The sequence below is a fragment of the Erinaceus europaeus genome, chromosome 19, assembly GCF_950295315.1.
Source record: "Erinaceus europaeus chromosome 19, mEriEur2.1, whole genome shotgun sequence".
NCBI classification, from domain to species: domain Eukaryota; kingdom Metazoa; phylum Chordata; class Mammalia; order Eulipotyphla; family Erinaceidae; genus Erinaceus; species Erinaceus europaeus.
In genome coordinates, this window is record NC_080180.1 from 24,080,311 (window position 1) to 24,095,205 (window position 14,895).

Here is a 14,895-nt window from a genome sequence, read left to right on the forward strand (position 1 = left end):
TCTCCGCAGTCCCCCAAAGCCGAAGCGCAGCCGGCCAACCCTCTTCTGCGGACCCGCGCAGTGCAACCAACCCTAAAAACCAGACTGCGCGACGCCCCCTCGGCCTTCCGGCCTCCTATTGGCCTTTCGCCGTGACCACGCCCCCTGTCCTCGCCTTCTCCTCGCGGGCGGGGGTGAGGGGAGGGGTAGGTTGCGCGCGCGCCGTTGGCCCGGGCCAAGGTGGCGGCTTTGCAGCAGGCGGCTAGGTGGCGGGTTTGCAGCAGGCGGTGGGGAGGGGGAAGCGGGGCCGGGCGCTCTGCGGGTTCCACGGCTGGCCCATGAGGGGTCAGACGGGCAGGCGGCAGGGCCTGTGGCCGCAGCTGGCGGCCGGGGCGGCCGACGAGGACCGGCCCAGCCGACTGCCCCGTGCCCGGCCGCGCCCAGCAGCCGGGCCAGAGGGGAGGGATGCGCCACACCGCCAAGCTCCCACCTGCCCTGCCCCTGCCCTGAACCAGAAAGTTTGGGGGCCGGGGGCTGGCTTCCTCCTTCCGCTCCAATGACCGCCCAAGGACTCCTGCTGCCCAGGCTTGACCGCGACCTGCCTGCGCTCCCCAGGTCGTCATGAACTCTTGCAAGCTGTAACCAAGGCTCCCCTCATCGCCCACCCCTGGCCCACCGTGAAAAAGATTTATTTTTTTATTCAAGCATTTGCGACCCGCAGTTTTCCCCTCCTCGTTAATCATTTAGTCCCGGGCCTCGTTTCTGAGTGTGAGAGGGGGTGCGGTCACCCCCCAGACGGCGCGCTGGAAGGACAGTTTCCCCTTGCTGACCCGCATACACCATGAAGAGGTGTCGGTCGGACGAGCTGCAGCAGCAGCAGGGCGAGGAGGAAGGAGCGGGGCCAGAAGATGCCGCCTGCCACATGCTGGGCGTGGACCTCCGGCCCGGTACGAACTCTGCGGGGGCACCAACTTGTGACACGGGCGCTGCCCCGGCGCCCAATCCAGGGCCCCGAAGCAAGCCTCCTGATTTAAAGGTGAGCACAGACCCTTCCCTGCCAAATCCTGCCCGCGACCTAGCTGCCCCCGCCCCGCGTAGAAGTGCCTTCCTAGGATGGAAATGCCGAGCAAGCCAGGCAGAGGTCAGAGAGGATGAGGATGTGCCGCCACAATCCTGGGCTAGACCATAGGTACCATTTGTGCCTTCGTCTTCCAGCTCCATTCTGTGCTTTATTCAGCAGCAGGTTCTAGTGACTCACCCTCGGAGACGGTTGGGATAATGTGTGTGAAGTGCTATTCTCAGACAAAAGGTTGAGAGACATCCTAGATGCTGAGGACTTGACAACGCTTTCCTCCGTAAGATGGTAGAGAAAGGAAAATTACGGTGTTCGAGCAGGGGGCGAGCAGGCAAAGGGCCGTTAGTTTCTTTGACTGGATTTGTTGTCTCCCTTTTGGGATGTTCCTGGAAGCTCAGTTTGCCCATCTGTGAAAGGGGAGTGAGGATTCTTGCCATTAGGTGGAGCCAGAGGTTAAGCTAGTGCTTGGAGATCGCTGCCTGCCTCCAGAACCAACCCCCAGGGTGGAGAATTGACTGGTGGCCAAGCAGCTCCTGGGGTGGTTGGGAGCCACGCAGTTCAAGTTGCACACACGCTGAGCCAGCCAGCAGCTAGAAGCAAGATCTGAAGGGGCTGAGCACATGTAGTCTGGAGCCGTTTATTTTCCAGCCCCAGGCAGCAAGACAGTTGTTGAGCCCTACCGAATATAGCTGTATACTCATTTAGACAGCAGCCAGGATAAAAAACAAACAAACAAAGAAAAAAACTCCTTTGCTGGAGTTGCTGCAGGGGCTGCAAGCTCAGACTTCTTGAGCACTGCCGAGCTGAGCTGAGATGTCACACCAAGGAAGAAACTTAAATCCCTTGGAAACCCATGCTTTGGGGAGCAGTTTCCCAAGGATGTGCAAGGTCTGGGCTAGGGGAGTGAAAGCCTGTATCCTATGGCAGCAGCAGCTAAGGAGCTCACAGGAATGAGCCAATAACATTCCTCATTTGGCCTGAAAGGCTCAGAGGCAGGAATACAGTACAGGTGAGTGTGCTGCCTGTCTGTGTTCTTGTCTGTACTCCTCCAGGAGAGGCGAGCAGAGGAACAGCTAGCTCGGTGCATGTACTTGAAAAATTGTAGCCATTTAAACTTGACCTCTTGCCGCCGGGTGCAGAGGTTCTGCTCTTCTTAACATCTAAAGATGATCTCCATCGGAATGGCTTTTGCAGGCAGCTGTCACTTTTAGCCCAAGGAGTTCTTGGAGCTGCACCAGCTGTCATCTGAGAGCCCACCTGGTGTGTTCTACTGGTGGGGTTTCTCTTTCAAATGAGCCTTACCCTTATTTAAAAGAGATGGGAACAACAACAACAAAAAGATGGGATTCCTCCTTTAAATGAAAGGTGCCTTTATTGCTGATGCAGGGAGGGGGGCAAACCTTTCGGGTAGACCTGGATGAGTCTGGCCAGCAAACTCTGATTCCTTGACACAGTCTGGGTCTGAGAGAAGCAGCCTTGGGAACTGGCCTGCTGTGCAACCTGGGCCAGCTGTGGGTTCTTGCCGGCTCCATCCACTACCCCAGGTTGCTTTTGCAGGGGAAGGTGGGCTGCTGGTGGTGTGGGGGACTGCAGTGTCTTTGTCTCTGTAGATAAAGCTGCCTTCAGAAACTCACTTCTCTCCATCCTGGATCATCGCTTCTAATTTTTTTAAATCTTTATTTATTAATTGGATAGAGACAGCCAGAAATTGAGAACAAGGGGGAGATTGAGAGGAAGACAAAGAGACACCTGCAGCATTGTTTCACCACTTGTAAAGCTTTCCCCTTGCAGGTGGGGACCAGGGGCTTGAACCTGGGTCTTTGTGGATTGTAACTTGTGTGCTCAACCAGGTGTACCACCTCTCCCCCCACCCCCTTTCTCTCTTTCTCTGTTTAGTGATAACCTCATTCTGGCTGGTCAGGTACTGCAAGAACTCTATGCATGCTATTAAATGTCAAACATCCCAGGACCAGAATTGAGATCAGGTGTGATAAAGTGCTCAACTCCCACCCCAGACCAACCACCGAGGTTGATCTAGCCATGTGGACCCAGATTAGCAGCCAGGAGGAGTAAATAGAGCTTCTGCCTGCTCAGTAGGAGTATGGGGAGGGGAACAGGGCCTGTTCCTGTTTATCTCTGTCTGTTTCATCACAACATGTTTACAGGAACAGGGGACTTTTCTGAGCTTTTATTTATTTATTTGGGGGACTTACTTTCCAGTACTAAAAGAGTGGTTTTCCAATGCTGGCCTGGTTTTCCAGTGATGGAAAGATTCCATCACTGGCTCTTGAACTCAGCAAGAGATGGTGGAGTTGTTTTAGATTTGATGATGGGGCCAGAAAGGAAGAAAAAGTTTAATTTTGAACATCCCTTATCAATACCTGTGTTTGGTCTAGGATGGCCAGCAGTTCTGGGTTGGATTTGCTCACCTTCTGAACTCGAGAGAATAGGAGCATTTGGTCCCTCAGTCTCACTTATATTTTCTTGTGACAGCTCCAGGCATTGTGATAGATTTAAGTGCATTGAAGGAAATCATAAGATTTAAAAAGAGGTGCTGTCTGTCTGTAGTAACTTCCTAGGGAATGGGAGGGAGTGTCAGGGAGGGTTGTAGTCTTCAGCAAAGTGATGGGATGCCTGAACTTGTGAACAGCCCAGGGCTTTATAGACCTGTGTTTTTTCTCTCCATGGCTTTTTAGTGCAGAGCCTCAAACTCTCCAAATGTCTGCTCTTGTGATTTGTATTTATGTGGTGGGGATGGCCAGTGAAAAGAAGGAAAAGTTAAGTGACAGGCTTGCTTGAGCACTTATAAAACCATCCCATAATGTATGGACTGGCAGAGCTTGGGGTTTGCGTGCCCAAGGCTCCTAATTCAATCCTGGGTGCTGTTGCATGTGATGACCAGAGGTGGTCTGGCATCTTTGTCTGTTAGGTGAGATTCTTTAGCTCATATGAAATAAACATAAATGCTAAAAGAAAAAATTAACGGAAAAATAACCTGAAAGTGGACAGTGCCCCAGAGAGATTCAAGCATGGACTACAAGGGGGATTTCTTATATGACCCATTTTTGTTGTGACCCTTAAAAAAAAATTTATTTATGAATGAGAGGGAAAAAAAAGAAAGAGAACATCATTTGGTACATGCTATGTCAGGGATCAAACCAAGACCTCATACTTGAGAGTCCAACCCTTTATCCACTGTGCCCCCTTCCGAGGTCACTAATGTGACTTTTGGGTGGGGGGTGCCAGCAGATACCCCTGACACAGGAGTCCAGTGATTGACAGTCACATCTACAGCCACTGTGGCTTGAATTCTTGTGTAACCACTTGAATTCATCTTGATCCCTTTGTCTTCATTCACCAGTCTGGTACTGCCTCCAGATTCCCTGCTTAAGGGGTAATAGGCCCCGGGGGAGAGAGGAGGCTGGGGGTGCTGGTCACTGAGTTTTGGCTGTCTCACATTCCAGCAGGAGGACTCAATGCCAGTGGGGAGGAGCTCAGGGGAAGCTGCAGGAAGGGACTCGGAAGTGCACATTCCTGTTAAAATGCAGCATGTGGTAGATACTGCTGAGGGCTGGGATGAGTGGCTGAGCTTTAGAGACAGCTGGTTCTGTTCTGATGTGTCCTAGAAGCCCCACTAGAAGAATTAGTTTCCTCAAAGAGACACGAGGAGGACATTGCCAACCTCCTCTCTCCCCAGCCCTCATGCTGTGGGAGGAATTGGCATCTCTGAAAGGAAGGGGCTAGGGGTGCCTGCTAGAGGTTCCCCCCAGAGGTTTTCTATGTGTTCACAACAACTGCCCTCATGAATGATTTCATAAGGACTTATTAACAGTATTACGGTAAATAAAAAGGGGGAACATCTAATTTCACTGTTCTCATCCTGGTTCAAAGTGTCATCAAATCCTTTGGGTTCTGGTTCATGTTCTGTTCAGGCCTGGGTGTCCTGCCTGCTCAGAGGGAAGCTTCAGTAAAGCCAGCAGACGTCACATAGCCGAGTGACAGTCCTGTATGACCTGGCTCCTTCCTGGCTTCCTTTCAGCTTCAGCCTCCCATGGATGGTTTGTTCCCTCCATCTCTCCTATAAGAGCCCACAGGAAGGAGCACCATGGACACTTCCCATGGGAAGGGCTGTTTTGCTTTTGCTTATTTCCCAAAGATTGATTTGTTAGTGAGAGGGAGAGAGAACACCGGAGTGTCAACTCAGCACAGACACTGGCAAAGGCAGTTTCACACTGTGAAGATGGTGCCTGTCTTAAAGTATCTGAAGACAGTGGCAAGACAGACACCCCCCCGTCTCCCCACCACGTAAGCCAAGAGAGTTGCTGTTCCCAAGGAAGCCCTACTTGTGTTTTCTCTTTTTCTGTTGGCTTTTTTGCCCAGGGTTTTGATAAAGTATATGGGTCTCAGTTTCTCCACTTTTTCACTGGAGAAGAAGACAGGCTACTTGGGTGTGGGTGAGATGAAGGTGTATGTACCAGGGGACTGTGGGGTGTGTGAGGGAATTCTGCCGGGAGAGTATGGCTGCCTCAGCCTTGCTACAGCGCTCCTGCTTCTGCTTCAGAAGTGACAGGTTCAGGCTGGAAGCTAGATTCCTGGTAGCTCAGGTATGAGCTAGGGTCTGTTTCATCAGGTGGTAGAAGTGAGGTGGACCTGAGACAGGAATAGGACATGAGTTTACCTTGGCTACCAGGTGAGCCCCTAGTCACACTGGATGATGGGTTTATAAGAAATTCATCCATCAGGGCTGGGGGGAGATAGCAAAATGGTTCTGCAAAAGGCTTTCTTTTTATTATTATTATTATTTGTTTATTTTTTTAACCAGAGCACTGTTCAGTTCTGGTTTATGGTGGTGTGGGGGATTGAACCTGGGACTCTGGAGCCTCAGGCATGAGAGTCTGTTTGCATAACCATTATGCTATCTACCCTCCACCCTGCAAAAGACTTTCATGCTTGAGACTATGAAGTCCCACGTTCAATCCCCAGCACCACCATAAAGCAGAGCTGAACAGTGCTCTGGTCTTTCTCCTCTCTCTCTCATTAAATATATATTCACCCATTGAAGGACACAGAAAGGGTGCTTTGACCATCATAGCATGGGATCAAAAACTTAGGATGTCAATTGGAAAGGAGTCCTGGAGGAGGTGGACTTAGAGCAAGACTTTATAACAAGATTTTACTGAAAAGCTGGAACATCAGTTACCAACTACAGAGAGAACGGTAAGAGGACCAGTGTACTGTTGCTCTGGAAAGTGTTTGTGTTCTGCCAGTCCTGTCCAAGGAGGGGTGAAGGGTGGTGTGACATAACGAGGTGGCCTCTGTCTCACCTGCAGCTCATTTGAAGAGAGCAGCTGGTTTGAGTCCCCTTCAGTAATATTCAGATCCATCCTGTATGTGGGCTGGGGAGAAGTTGGTAGTCGATGGGAAAGCATGTGGTGAGTGTAGCTCTGTTCCCTGCCGCATAGTGGGTTTCAGATGAATTCCCAGCAGTCTAAGCTAGTGGGAACTCTCTTGTAGGCCTGGTTTCTTTTTGTGTATCTCATTGTGTCTCAGTGCCATTATCAAGACTTTTCCCCAACTGGGAATTGGAACATCCCCTTGGGCTGGAATTTGGAGTGGAAATAAAGTCAGGCTGTGGAAGCAGACTGAAAACACTGCTTTCACCTCCCCTCTGAGAAGTGGCTTCTGCCTTTGAAATCTGTGCTTATGGGCCAGAATAGTGTAGCTTGAGACTGAAGCCACAACTGCACAGGCACCACCTTTATTGGCTAAACATTGTAATTTTTCTTCGTGTGAGGAAGCAAGAACAAAGTCTGGGAGGGACTAGCTGGTATTTGTAACTGTTAGATAGACAAGATTTGGCTTTCTTTTCTTCTCTTTCTTTTTTTCTTTTGCCAGCAGGGTTATCGGGGGGCTTGGAGCCTGCCTGACTCTATCACTTTGGTGGCCATTCATCCCCTCTGCTTTTCCTTTTTCTTTTCTCTTTCCCCCCTCCCTCCCTCCCTCCTTCCTTCCCTCCCTTCTTCCTTCCTTTCTCTCTATCAGAGCACTGCTCAGTTCTGGTTTATGGTGGTGTGGGGGATTGAACCTGGGGCCTCTGGGGCCTCAGGCATGAAAGTCTTTTGCAGAGTCATTATGTTATCTCCCCAGCCCTCCTCTCTTTTCTTTTGATAGAGGTGAGAGACAGAAGTAGAGAGAGAGAGAGAGAGAGAGACAGGACAGGAGACACCACAGCACCACTCCGTCACTCTTGAAGCTTCACCACTGCAGGTGCTCTCATGTGGTTGCCTGGGCTCTAACCCAGGCCCTTGAGAGTGGCAACACATGTGCTTCACCATAGGAGCCACCTCTTTGCTCCCTATAGTTATTTTTGTTATTATTATTATTTTTTAATCAATGCATTTCTCAGTTGTGGTTTAAGGTAATGCCTGAAATTGAACTTGGTCCTTCAGATGCCTTAAGCATGAAAATGTGTTGTGTAAACTACTCTGCTGTTTTGCCTGCCAGTATTTGACTAAAGGCTTCCTTATTGCAGCCGAGCTAAGTGAGTGGTGTTCACTCTGGGCAAGAGAGCTGCCTGTGAGGACTTCAGCCCACACACAGGTTTCTGGGGCTGTGTTCCTCACCTCCTGAGCCAGCTCAGTTCTGGCAGTGGCTGAGCTGAGAGACAGACCAGGGTTTAAACTGCGGCGGGAGGGATCTGGGGTAGACACAGGAAAACGCTTTCTGAATGCTTCAGCTCTTCCTGAAAGATTAAGTCTTTGGGAAAGGGAGTTGTCCTGGCATTAGAACACAATTTGGAGATGGGTTTGTAGACATGAACTATTTCCGCTCGGAAAATAAACAGTTACAGCACAGTCACCATGTTTGTGTCGAGGTTTCCACTGGGTGACATCAGAGCCACAGAGATAGAGGCTCCTGCCCATAGCAGGTGAGGAGTCGGATAGCAGTTTGAAGCCATGTCATGTAGAAGAACATGATTAATTGCAGGGAGTATGCTGATAAGGAGCTCTTGGGGGTACAGAGAGGGTAGGGGGGCAGGGGTCGGTGCATGCTGTTGACAGTTACAGTCAAGGAAGGCTTTCCAGAGGGAGAGGTGGTGAGGGGTGAGCAGAGGGGACGAGGTAGAGAGAGGGCACAGCACACAGGCAACTTTAATAAATATCTCCTTTACTGGTAGATGCTGAATTTGTTCTGTCTGAAGAGCACAGTGGTCTCCCTTGCCTGACTTGCCTTGGCACCAGGCAGAATTCTCTAAACAATAAAAGAATGGGGGTGGGAGGGTGAGGGGTGAAAGGAAAATTGAGATCTGATTTTTTTTTTTTTTTTTTTTGGCAGCTGTGATACCAGGGAAGCAAAAAAAAAGATTCCAAAAATCTTTCATCATTGCATTTCTAATAGGGGCCCCAGCCACAGCTGCTCACCCTTTTTCATCGTTGTGGTTGCCAGTGCCAAACCTGGGGTGATGGGTCCTCCTCACTCAAGGCTCCCCCCACCCCTCGGCCCCCAAAACTGCTGCTGTTGGGTTTTTGTTTGTTTGTTTGTTTTGTTTTCCACCAAGGTTATTGCTAGGTCTCTTTGCACAATGACTCCACCATTCCTGGTAACCATTTCTTTGTTTCCTTCTTTTCTGATAGAGGCAGAGAGGAATAGAGAGGGAGAGAAAGAGACACCCGCAGCACTGTCCCACAGCTTATGAAGCTTCCCTCAACCTGGAAACATGTGCACTCTACTCCATGAACCACTGCCTGGCCCTGCTCTGAAAGTTTCTCCAGGGCAATAGGAGACTTCTGCAATTCACTTCAGATCCTGAGAGCAGGACTCTGGGTTTTGAGGGTGATTAGTTTACAAATGCTGCCTGATTCTCATAGAGACCCTATAAATAGAGAGATGTTGGCAACCTAGGATTGCTAAGACACCACAGCACCACTCCGTCACTCTTGAAGCTTCACCACTGCAGGTGCTCTCATGTGGTTGCCTGGGCTCTAACCCAGGCCTTTGTGAGTGGTAACACGTGCTTCACCACAGGAGCCACCTCTTGGCTCCCTATAGTTATTTTTGTTATTATTGTTATTTTTAAATCGATGCATTTCTCAGCTCTGGTTTAAGGTAATTCCTGAAATTGAACTTGGTCCTTCATATGCCTTAAGCTTGAAAATGTGTTGTGTAAACTACTCTGCTGTTTTGCCTGCCAGTATTTGCTAAGGCTCATGGTGACCCAGTCCCCCCCCCCCCGAACCCACACAACTGAACCTTTTGACAGAGGGAGCTTCAAACCCAGGTGGAAGGAAGGGGGTTGCTGTCAGCTTCCAGGTGAGGTGATCAGCCACCGCTTAGTGTGACTGTAAGATGCTTTCAGCTTTTCTGGGAGTTGTTAAGAACACAGGGACCCAGCAGGAATTAGGAGCCACTCAGGACTATTTTTAGCTGGGTGGTGCCAATGATGCCACACCCCACCTCATCTTCTCTTGACCTTCTGCAACTGTGTCTGCAGACTTGGTGGCCTACTTCCCCTTTGGGGATCCACACCCAGCGGGAAACAGATGAAGCCTCACTGTTGAGAAACCACAACCTTCTCAGGAAAAGCTTTCAGAAGCCAGCTCATCCACCCTTTCTTCCTGAGGGGGTGATGGCACCCAGAGGAGATGGTTGCATTACACTGTAAATTCACTTTACTTACTCCCTGCCCCCCCCCCCCCAACTGAATACCATCCCGGGAAGCTCTCCCTATGGGCTGCATTCTGGCAACAATTGACTTCAGATCTCGGGATTAGGATGTTGGGTCCTACTCTCATTGTGAATAGTTCTTCCTAGTTCTCATGTTTCCCGTGAGCTCTGTTTGTGTCCTACCTCTGACTCTGAAACATCTCAGTTCTCCCTAAGACCCGGCTCTGCTTAGCCACTACAATGGTTTCTGGCAGCCGGGGGAAAGCAAAAGTCAGTGTGGAAAAGCAAATGACATTTAGTAGCTGGAACCTGTTAGTCAGAGCAGGTGGTGCTTTCTGCTGCGTTGGTGGCTAAGTTCCCTCAAGCTAGTCACCATGGTTTTCCTCATTTCCAAAACTTAGGGGCTGCTTTTGTGTGAGTGCTGATTTTTTTTTTTTTTGACAATTACTGTGTAATGTCAAAGCTCCTTAACTGTCTCCTCCTTTCAAAGCTCCTTAACCGTCTCCTCGTTGACTCCCACATTCAGAAACACCCCACCTCTGTGACACTCTCTTTCTTGCTTTTCACCTCGGAAGTGAAGAAAAGCCCCTTATTTGAGCAAATCTCCTCCACCCCCCCATTACTGTTTGACTTTTTAATTCTTCTACCTTGTGCCTACCATGGATTCATTGGTGTTGCTGGAGCAAAGGTCCTGTGGTCCCCTGGTCTCTGTCCCTGGGGCTTTCCTTCTCTGGGAAGTGGGAAGTAGTTCAAGGTCTTGCCCAAGGGCTGAGGAGGCAGTGTAATGATTCTGCAAAAAGACTTTCATGGGAGTCGGGTGGTTGTGCAGTGGGTTAAGCACAAGTGGTGTGAAGTGCAAGGACCAAAGTAACGATCCCAGTTCGAGCTCCTGGCTTCCCACCTGCAGGGGAGTCGCTTCACAGGCGGTGAAGCAGGTCGCTGGTGTCTATCTTTCTCTCCCCCTCTCTGTCTTCCCCTCCTCTCTCCATTTCTCTCTGTCCTAACACCGACAACATGAATAACAACAATAATTACAACAACAATTAAAAACACAAGGGCAACAAAATGGAAAACATATAGATAGATAGATAGATAGATAGATAGATAGATAGATATGACTTTCATGCCTGAGGCTCTGAGGTCCTGGGTTCAGTAAGCCAGAGCTGAACAGTGCTCTGGACAGACCCACTACGGCAATGTGGGGACCTAAACCCCTATCTTTAATAATGTCCTGGCTTGCCCATTTTATTTTATTTTATTTTATTTTATTTTATTTTATTTTATTTTATTTTATTTTTGCCACCACAGTTATTGCTGGAACTCAGTTCATGCACAGTGACTCCACTGTTCATGATGGCCTTTTTTTTTTTTGTTTCTCTTTCTTTCTTTTCTGATAGTCAAAGCAAAATGGGTTGGGGAGAGGGGTCGGGCGGTGGCGCAGTGGGTTAAGCGCATGTGGCGCAAAGCGCAAGGACCGGGCCAGTAAGGATCCCGGTTCAAGCCCCCAGCTCCCCACAAGCCTCCAGCTCCCCACAGGCGGTGAAGCAGGTCTGCAGGTGTCTATCTTTCTCTCCCCCCTCTGTCTTCCCCTCCTCTCTCCATTTCTCTCTGTTCTATCCAACAACGAACAACATCAACAATGGCAATAATAATAACCACATCGAGGCTACAACAACAAGGGCAACAAAAGGGGGAAAAATGGCCTCCAGGAGCGGTGGATTCATGGTGCAGGCACTGAGCCCAGCAATAACCCTGGAGGAAAATAATAATAATAATAATAAAATAATTTTTAAAAAATGGGTTGGGGAGAGACCTGCAGCACTGCTCATGAAGCTACTCCATATATATATATATATACACAGACATACAAGTAGGGAACTTGGGCTTTGGAAGCTCTACCTGGTATGCCACTCCCTGGCTCCCCTTTATCTGCTTTAGCCTAGGAGTCCATGTGTAATTCTGAGAAGGTAAATTAGACTAGAAATGGGGCATCACCTGACTTGGATGCGCCAGCTAACTGTGCTGCAAACTGAACACACACCATTACCTGCCATTTTCCACTTCCTGAAGTTAGGTGAAGCACCAGCCTCAATGACAGCATAAACTGGAAAGCAGTTTGGAAAATGCATTTGTGTAATATCGGATATAAATTAACTGCAGATCTTAGGGTGTAAGACATGAGGGCGGAGCATGATAGCTGTGGTCCCCAACACCAGTTCTGATGGCTGAGGGCGGTGACATGCCCCAGGACTGCAGGGCCACTGCTGAAGTTCTTTGGAGGGCCACTTCTTTTTACTCTAGTGGTCAGAGAAGACTGGCCTTGGTGTTGGAGAAGCTAGCTGGCAGTGGTGGGAGAGGAGAGAGAGACCTAGAATAGCATGCTAGAAAGACAGTTTGCAGTCTGTAATGTGACCATTTGGCAGAAACAGCTGGGCAAGTGCCAGAGCCAGCTGGCCCTGTTCATGAAGACTGGAGGGAGGTCTGGTATCCTGGGCCTGAGGAGAAGGAGGAGGAGGAGGAAGTGTTCTGGCCATCCCTGCACCTGAAGCCATAGAGTCTGGCTGCCTCCAGTCAGGGGCAGCATGTGCTTCCCCATCCTTCTGCCCTGGAAGTCTTGCTTCCACCCCAGGCAGATTCAAGTGGGGCTCATGGTGGCCTTAGGATGGCCCAGAGGGGCTGCTCATTCATGGGGGAAATGTAGCACCATGCTACTTCACATCTCCAAGGGCCAGCCAGGATTTGAGCTCTTGAGACTGAATAGTCATTCATTTGCTTGTCTAAAAATAGATCTGTTGCTGCCATTGCCTTTGTTGGCACCTGGGAAAATGATGTGAGAGAAAACACCTCAGAAAGTATAAAGTACTAGATCTTGGTGAGTTGTACTGATCTGACTTACCTGCTCTGAAAATGGGGGATGCTGGGGCTGACCTGCATTGAGGGCTGTGAGAGGACTCAGATATGATGGAAAAATGGAAATTCCAACACAGATCCATAAAGGTTATGGGTATTGGCTTATACTAGCCGAGGTAGAAGGGAGTGAGGGAGAGAGGGAGAGAGAGAAAGAGACACATCTATAGACCTGCTTCACTGCATGTGAAACTTCGGAACTGAGGCTGCCTCATGCAATTCCTGGTAGCTCACTGAACCCTGGCGGGGTCAGTTCTGAATTTCCCTTCTGGGAGTTACAGTGTGGGTTTTCACTTGCTCCTCCAAGCCCCAGCCCTCTGGCTGTCCTTTGCTTAAGCAGATCAGCCAAGGCCTCTGCAGAGGCCATGGCTGCCTGCAGTTCCACCACACTTCATCCAGCCTCCCCTCTGCGAATGGTCCTGTCTAGGGGAACAGGTGGAGACTCTCAGAAGTAGGGCTAAGTGGGAGGTCGAGGTTGGGGCTGGGGGAAGCTTGGGGCTGCAGGGCCTCTCAGATGTTTTCCAGTCTGCAGGGACAGGCACTCATTTGGATGTGTGTACTAGAGAAATAGTCACTTTATTGGCTACTACAAACTAGACACTCAGCTGACTGAAAGAATAGTTTCCATGGTCGGCTGCCTGCCTTGACATATGTGCTGCCCAGTTTAGAGCAACAGCCCTGGGGTCAGTTCTGGTGCTGTGGTTTCTCTTTTTCACTCATCCTTGTTCTCTCATCCTTGCTCTCTACCTGAATTAAAGAGTGACTTGGGAATGGTGAAATCTCGCACACCCTGTGTTGTAAACAAAAAAGAAATAGGCTTATTTGTTTTTCACTCACCACGTTATGATAAAGGGTGTTATGAGTGATGGAGACAAAGAGGCATGTCCCAAAAAGGTCCCAAGTGCAGGAGTTTCTGTCCCTGGTGACCTGGAGTGGGCCATCCTCTTGGTGTGTGGGTGTGTTCATCCACCCAGAAGCGCCAGTAAAGCTGATTTTATTATCAAATAGATCAGGAATGAGATTAGCTGCCAGTAACAGCAAATTGCATTAGAGCTCTGTGGCCAAAGATAAGTTTACTTACTTCATGCAGCAGGAATCCCAGACAAGCCCTTTATGACAGGCTTTGGTGGCTCCAGAGGGCCATCAAGTTCCCAGCCTGTCCCTTGGGGCTGCACACTCTCTGTGTAAGCCTTTGTCATCATGCAAGAAAGCTGCTACATCTCCAGGTATCATCTCCATACTTCAGATGGGGAGAAGTAGAAAGACCAATACCTTTAAGAAAAGCAAGTATTCTCAAAACTCTTCCTTGGCTTTTTATAGGCCAAATCTGTATCACATGGCTACTCCTAACTGCAAGGGTATCTGCTGATGCAAGACTATATGAAGGCCATGCAATCTGATTGGTAAGAAAAGAGGGGGGCAGGGCTGGAGAGGTCTCTCAGTGGTAGAACATAGGACTTTTTTTAAAATTCCATTTTGTTGTCCTTGTTTTTTTTATTGTAGCTATTATTGCTGTTGTCATTGCTGGATGGGACAGAGAAATGGAGAGAGGAGGGGAAGACAAAGAGGGGGGGGGGGAGAAAGATAGACACCTGCAGACCTGCTTCACCGCTTGTGAAGCGACTCCCCTGCAGGTGGGGAGCTGAGGGCTCAAACTGGGATCCTTACTTTGGTCCTTGTACTTTGCATCACCTGCACTTAGCCCACTGTGATGATAACGCCTAACGCCCGACTCCCAACAGGACTTTCATGCATGTGGTCCCAGGTTCCATCCCTGGCATAGCATATGCCAGAGTTAGGTTTCATAAGCAGGAAGCAGTGCTGCAGGTGTCTTTTTTTCCCCCCTCTCCATCTCAGCTTCTTTCTGTCTCTATAAAATAAATATGTAAAAATAAGAAAAAGAAAAAAAAAGAAAGTTAATCAAAGGCTCACAAAATAGCTCCCTTGGATCCCCACAAGGGTGACCCAGCTTTGAGCCCTGCTTCCTTTGGATTGGAGGAAGCTGTGGTGCTGTGGTCTCCATCTAAAAAAGAAGAAAAAAAATCAAATGAAATAAAACTTTTTAAAACATATTTATTTCTTGCCAAGAGAGAACCACAGCATCACTGTGGCACACAAGATGCTGGGGCTTGCACTCCGGGCCAAATACTTTTCTTCAGGAATGAAGGAGTTTGGGATGCCACCTGCTGAGGTGGGAAGTGACAGCAGCCTCCTAGGTGTACAGATTAGGCCCCAGGCAGCTCTCCTCTGCACCCAACCCACCAGGTATC

General features: G+C 49.3%; 1 protein-coding gene across 4 annotated transcripts in view; it reads left to right on the forward strand.

The window, feature by feature from the left end:
- Nucleotides 1–249: 249 nt before the first annotated feature.
- The window catches only part of TMCC2 (transmembrane and coiled-coil domain family 2), a 46,148-nt gene continuing 31,502 nt past the window's right edge, over nt 250–14,895 (forward strand). The window contains exons 1-2 of one of the 4 annotated variants that reach the window (XM_060178697.1): nt 905–1,015; nt 13,946–14,028. Coding sequence is in view for 1 of the 4 variants with exons in the window: in XM_007523136.3 (XP_007523198.1) it covers nt 821–1,015 (195 nt within the window). In the remaining 3 variants the exon portion in view is untranslated. Of the gene's footprint in view, nt 1,016–1,642; nt 2,064–13,945; nt 14,029–14,895 lie in introns of those variants that run through there. The other 3 variants (XM_060178698.1, XM_007523136.3, XM_060178696.1) reach the window with 3 other exon arrangements.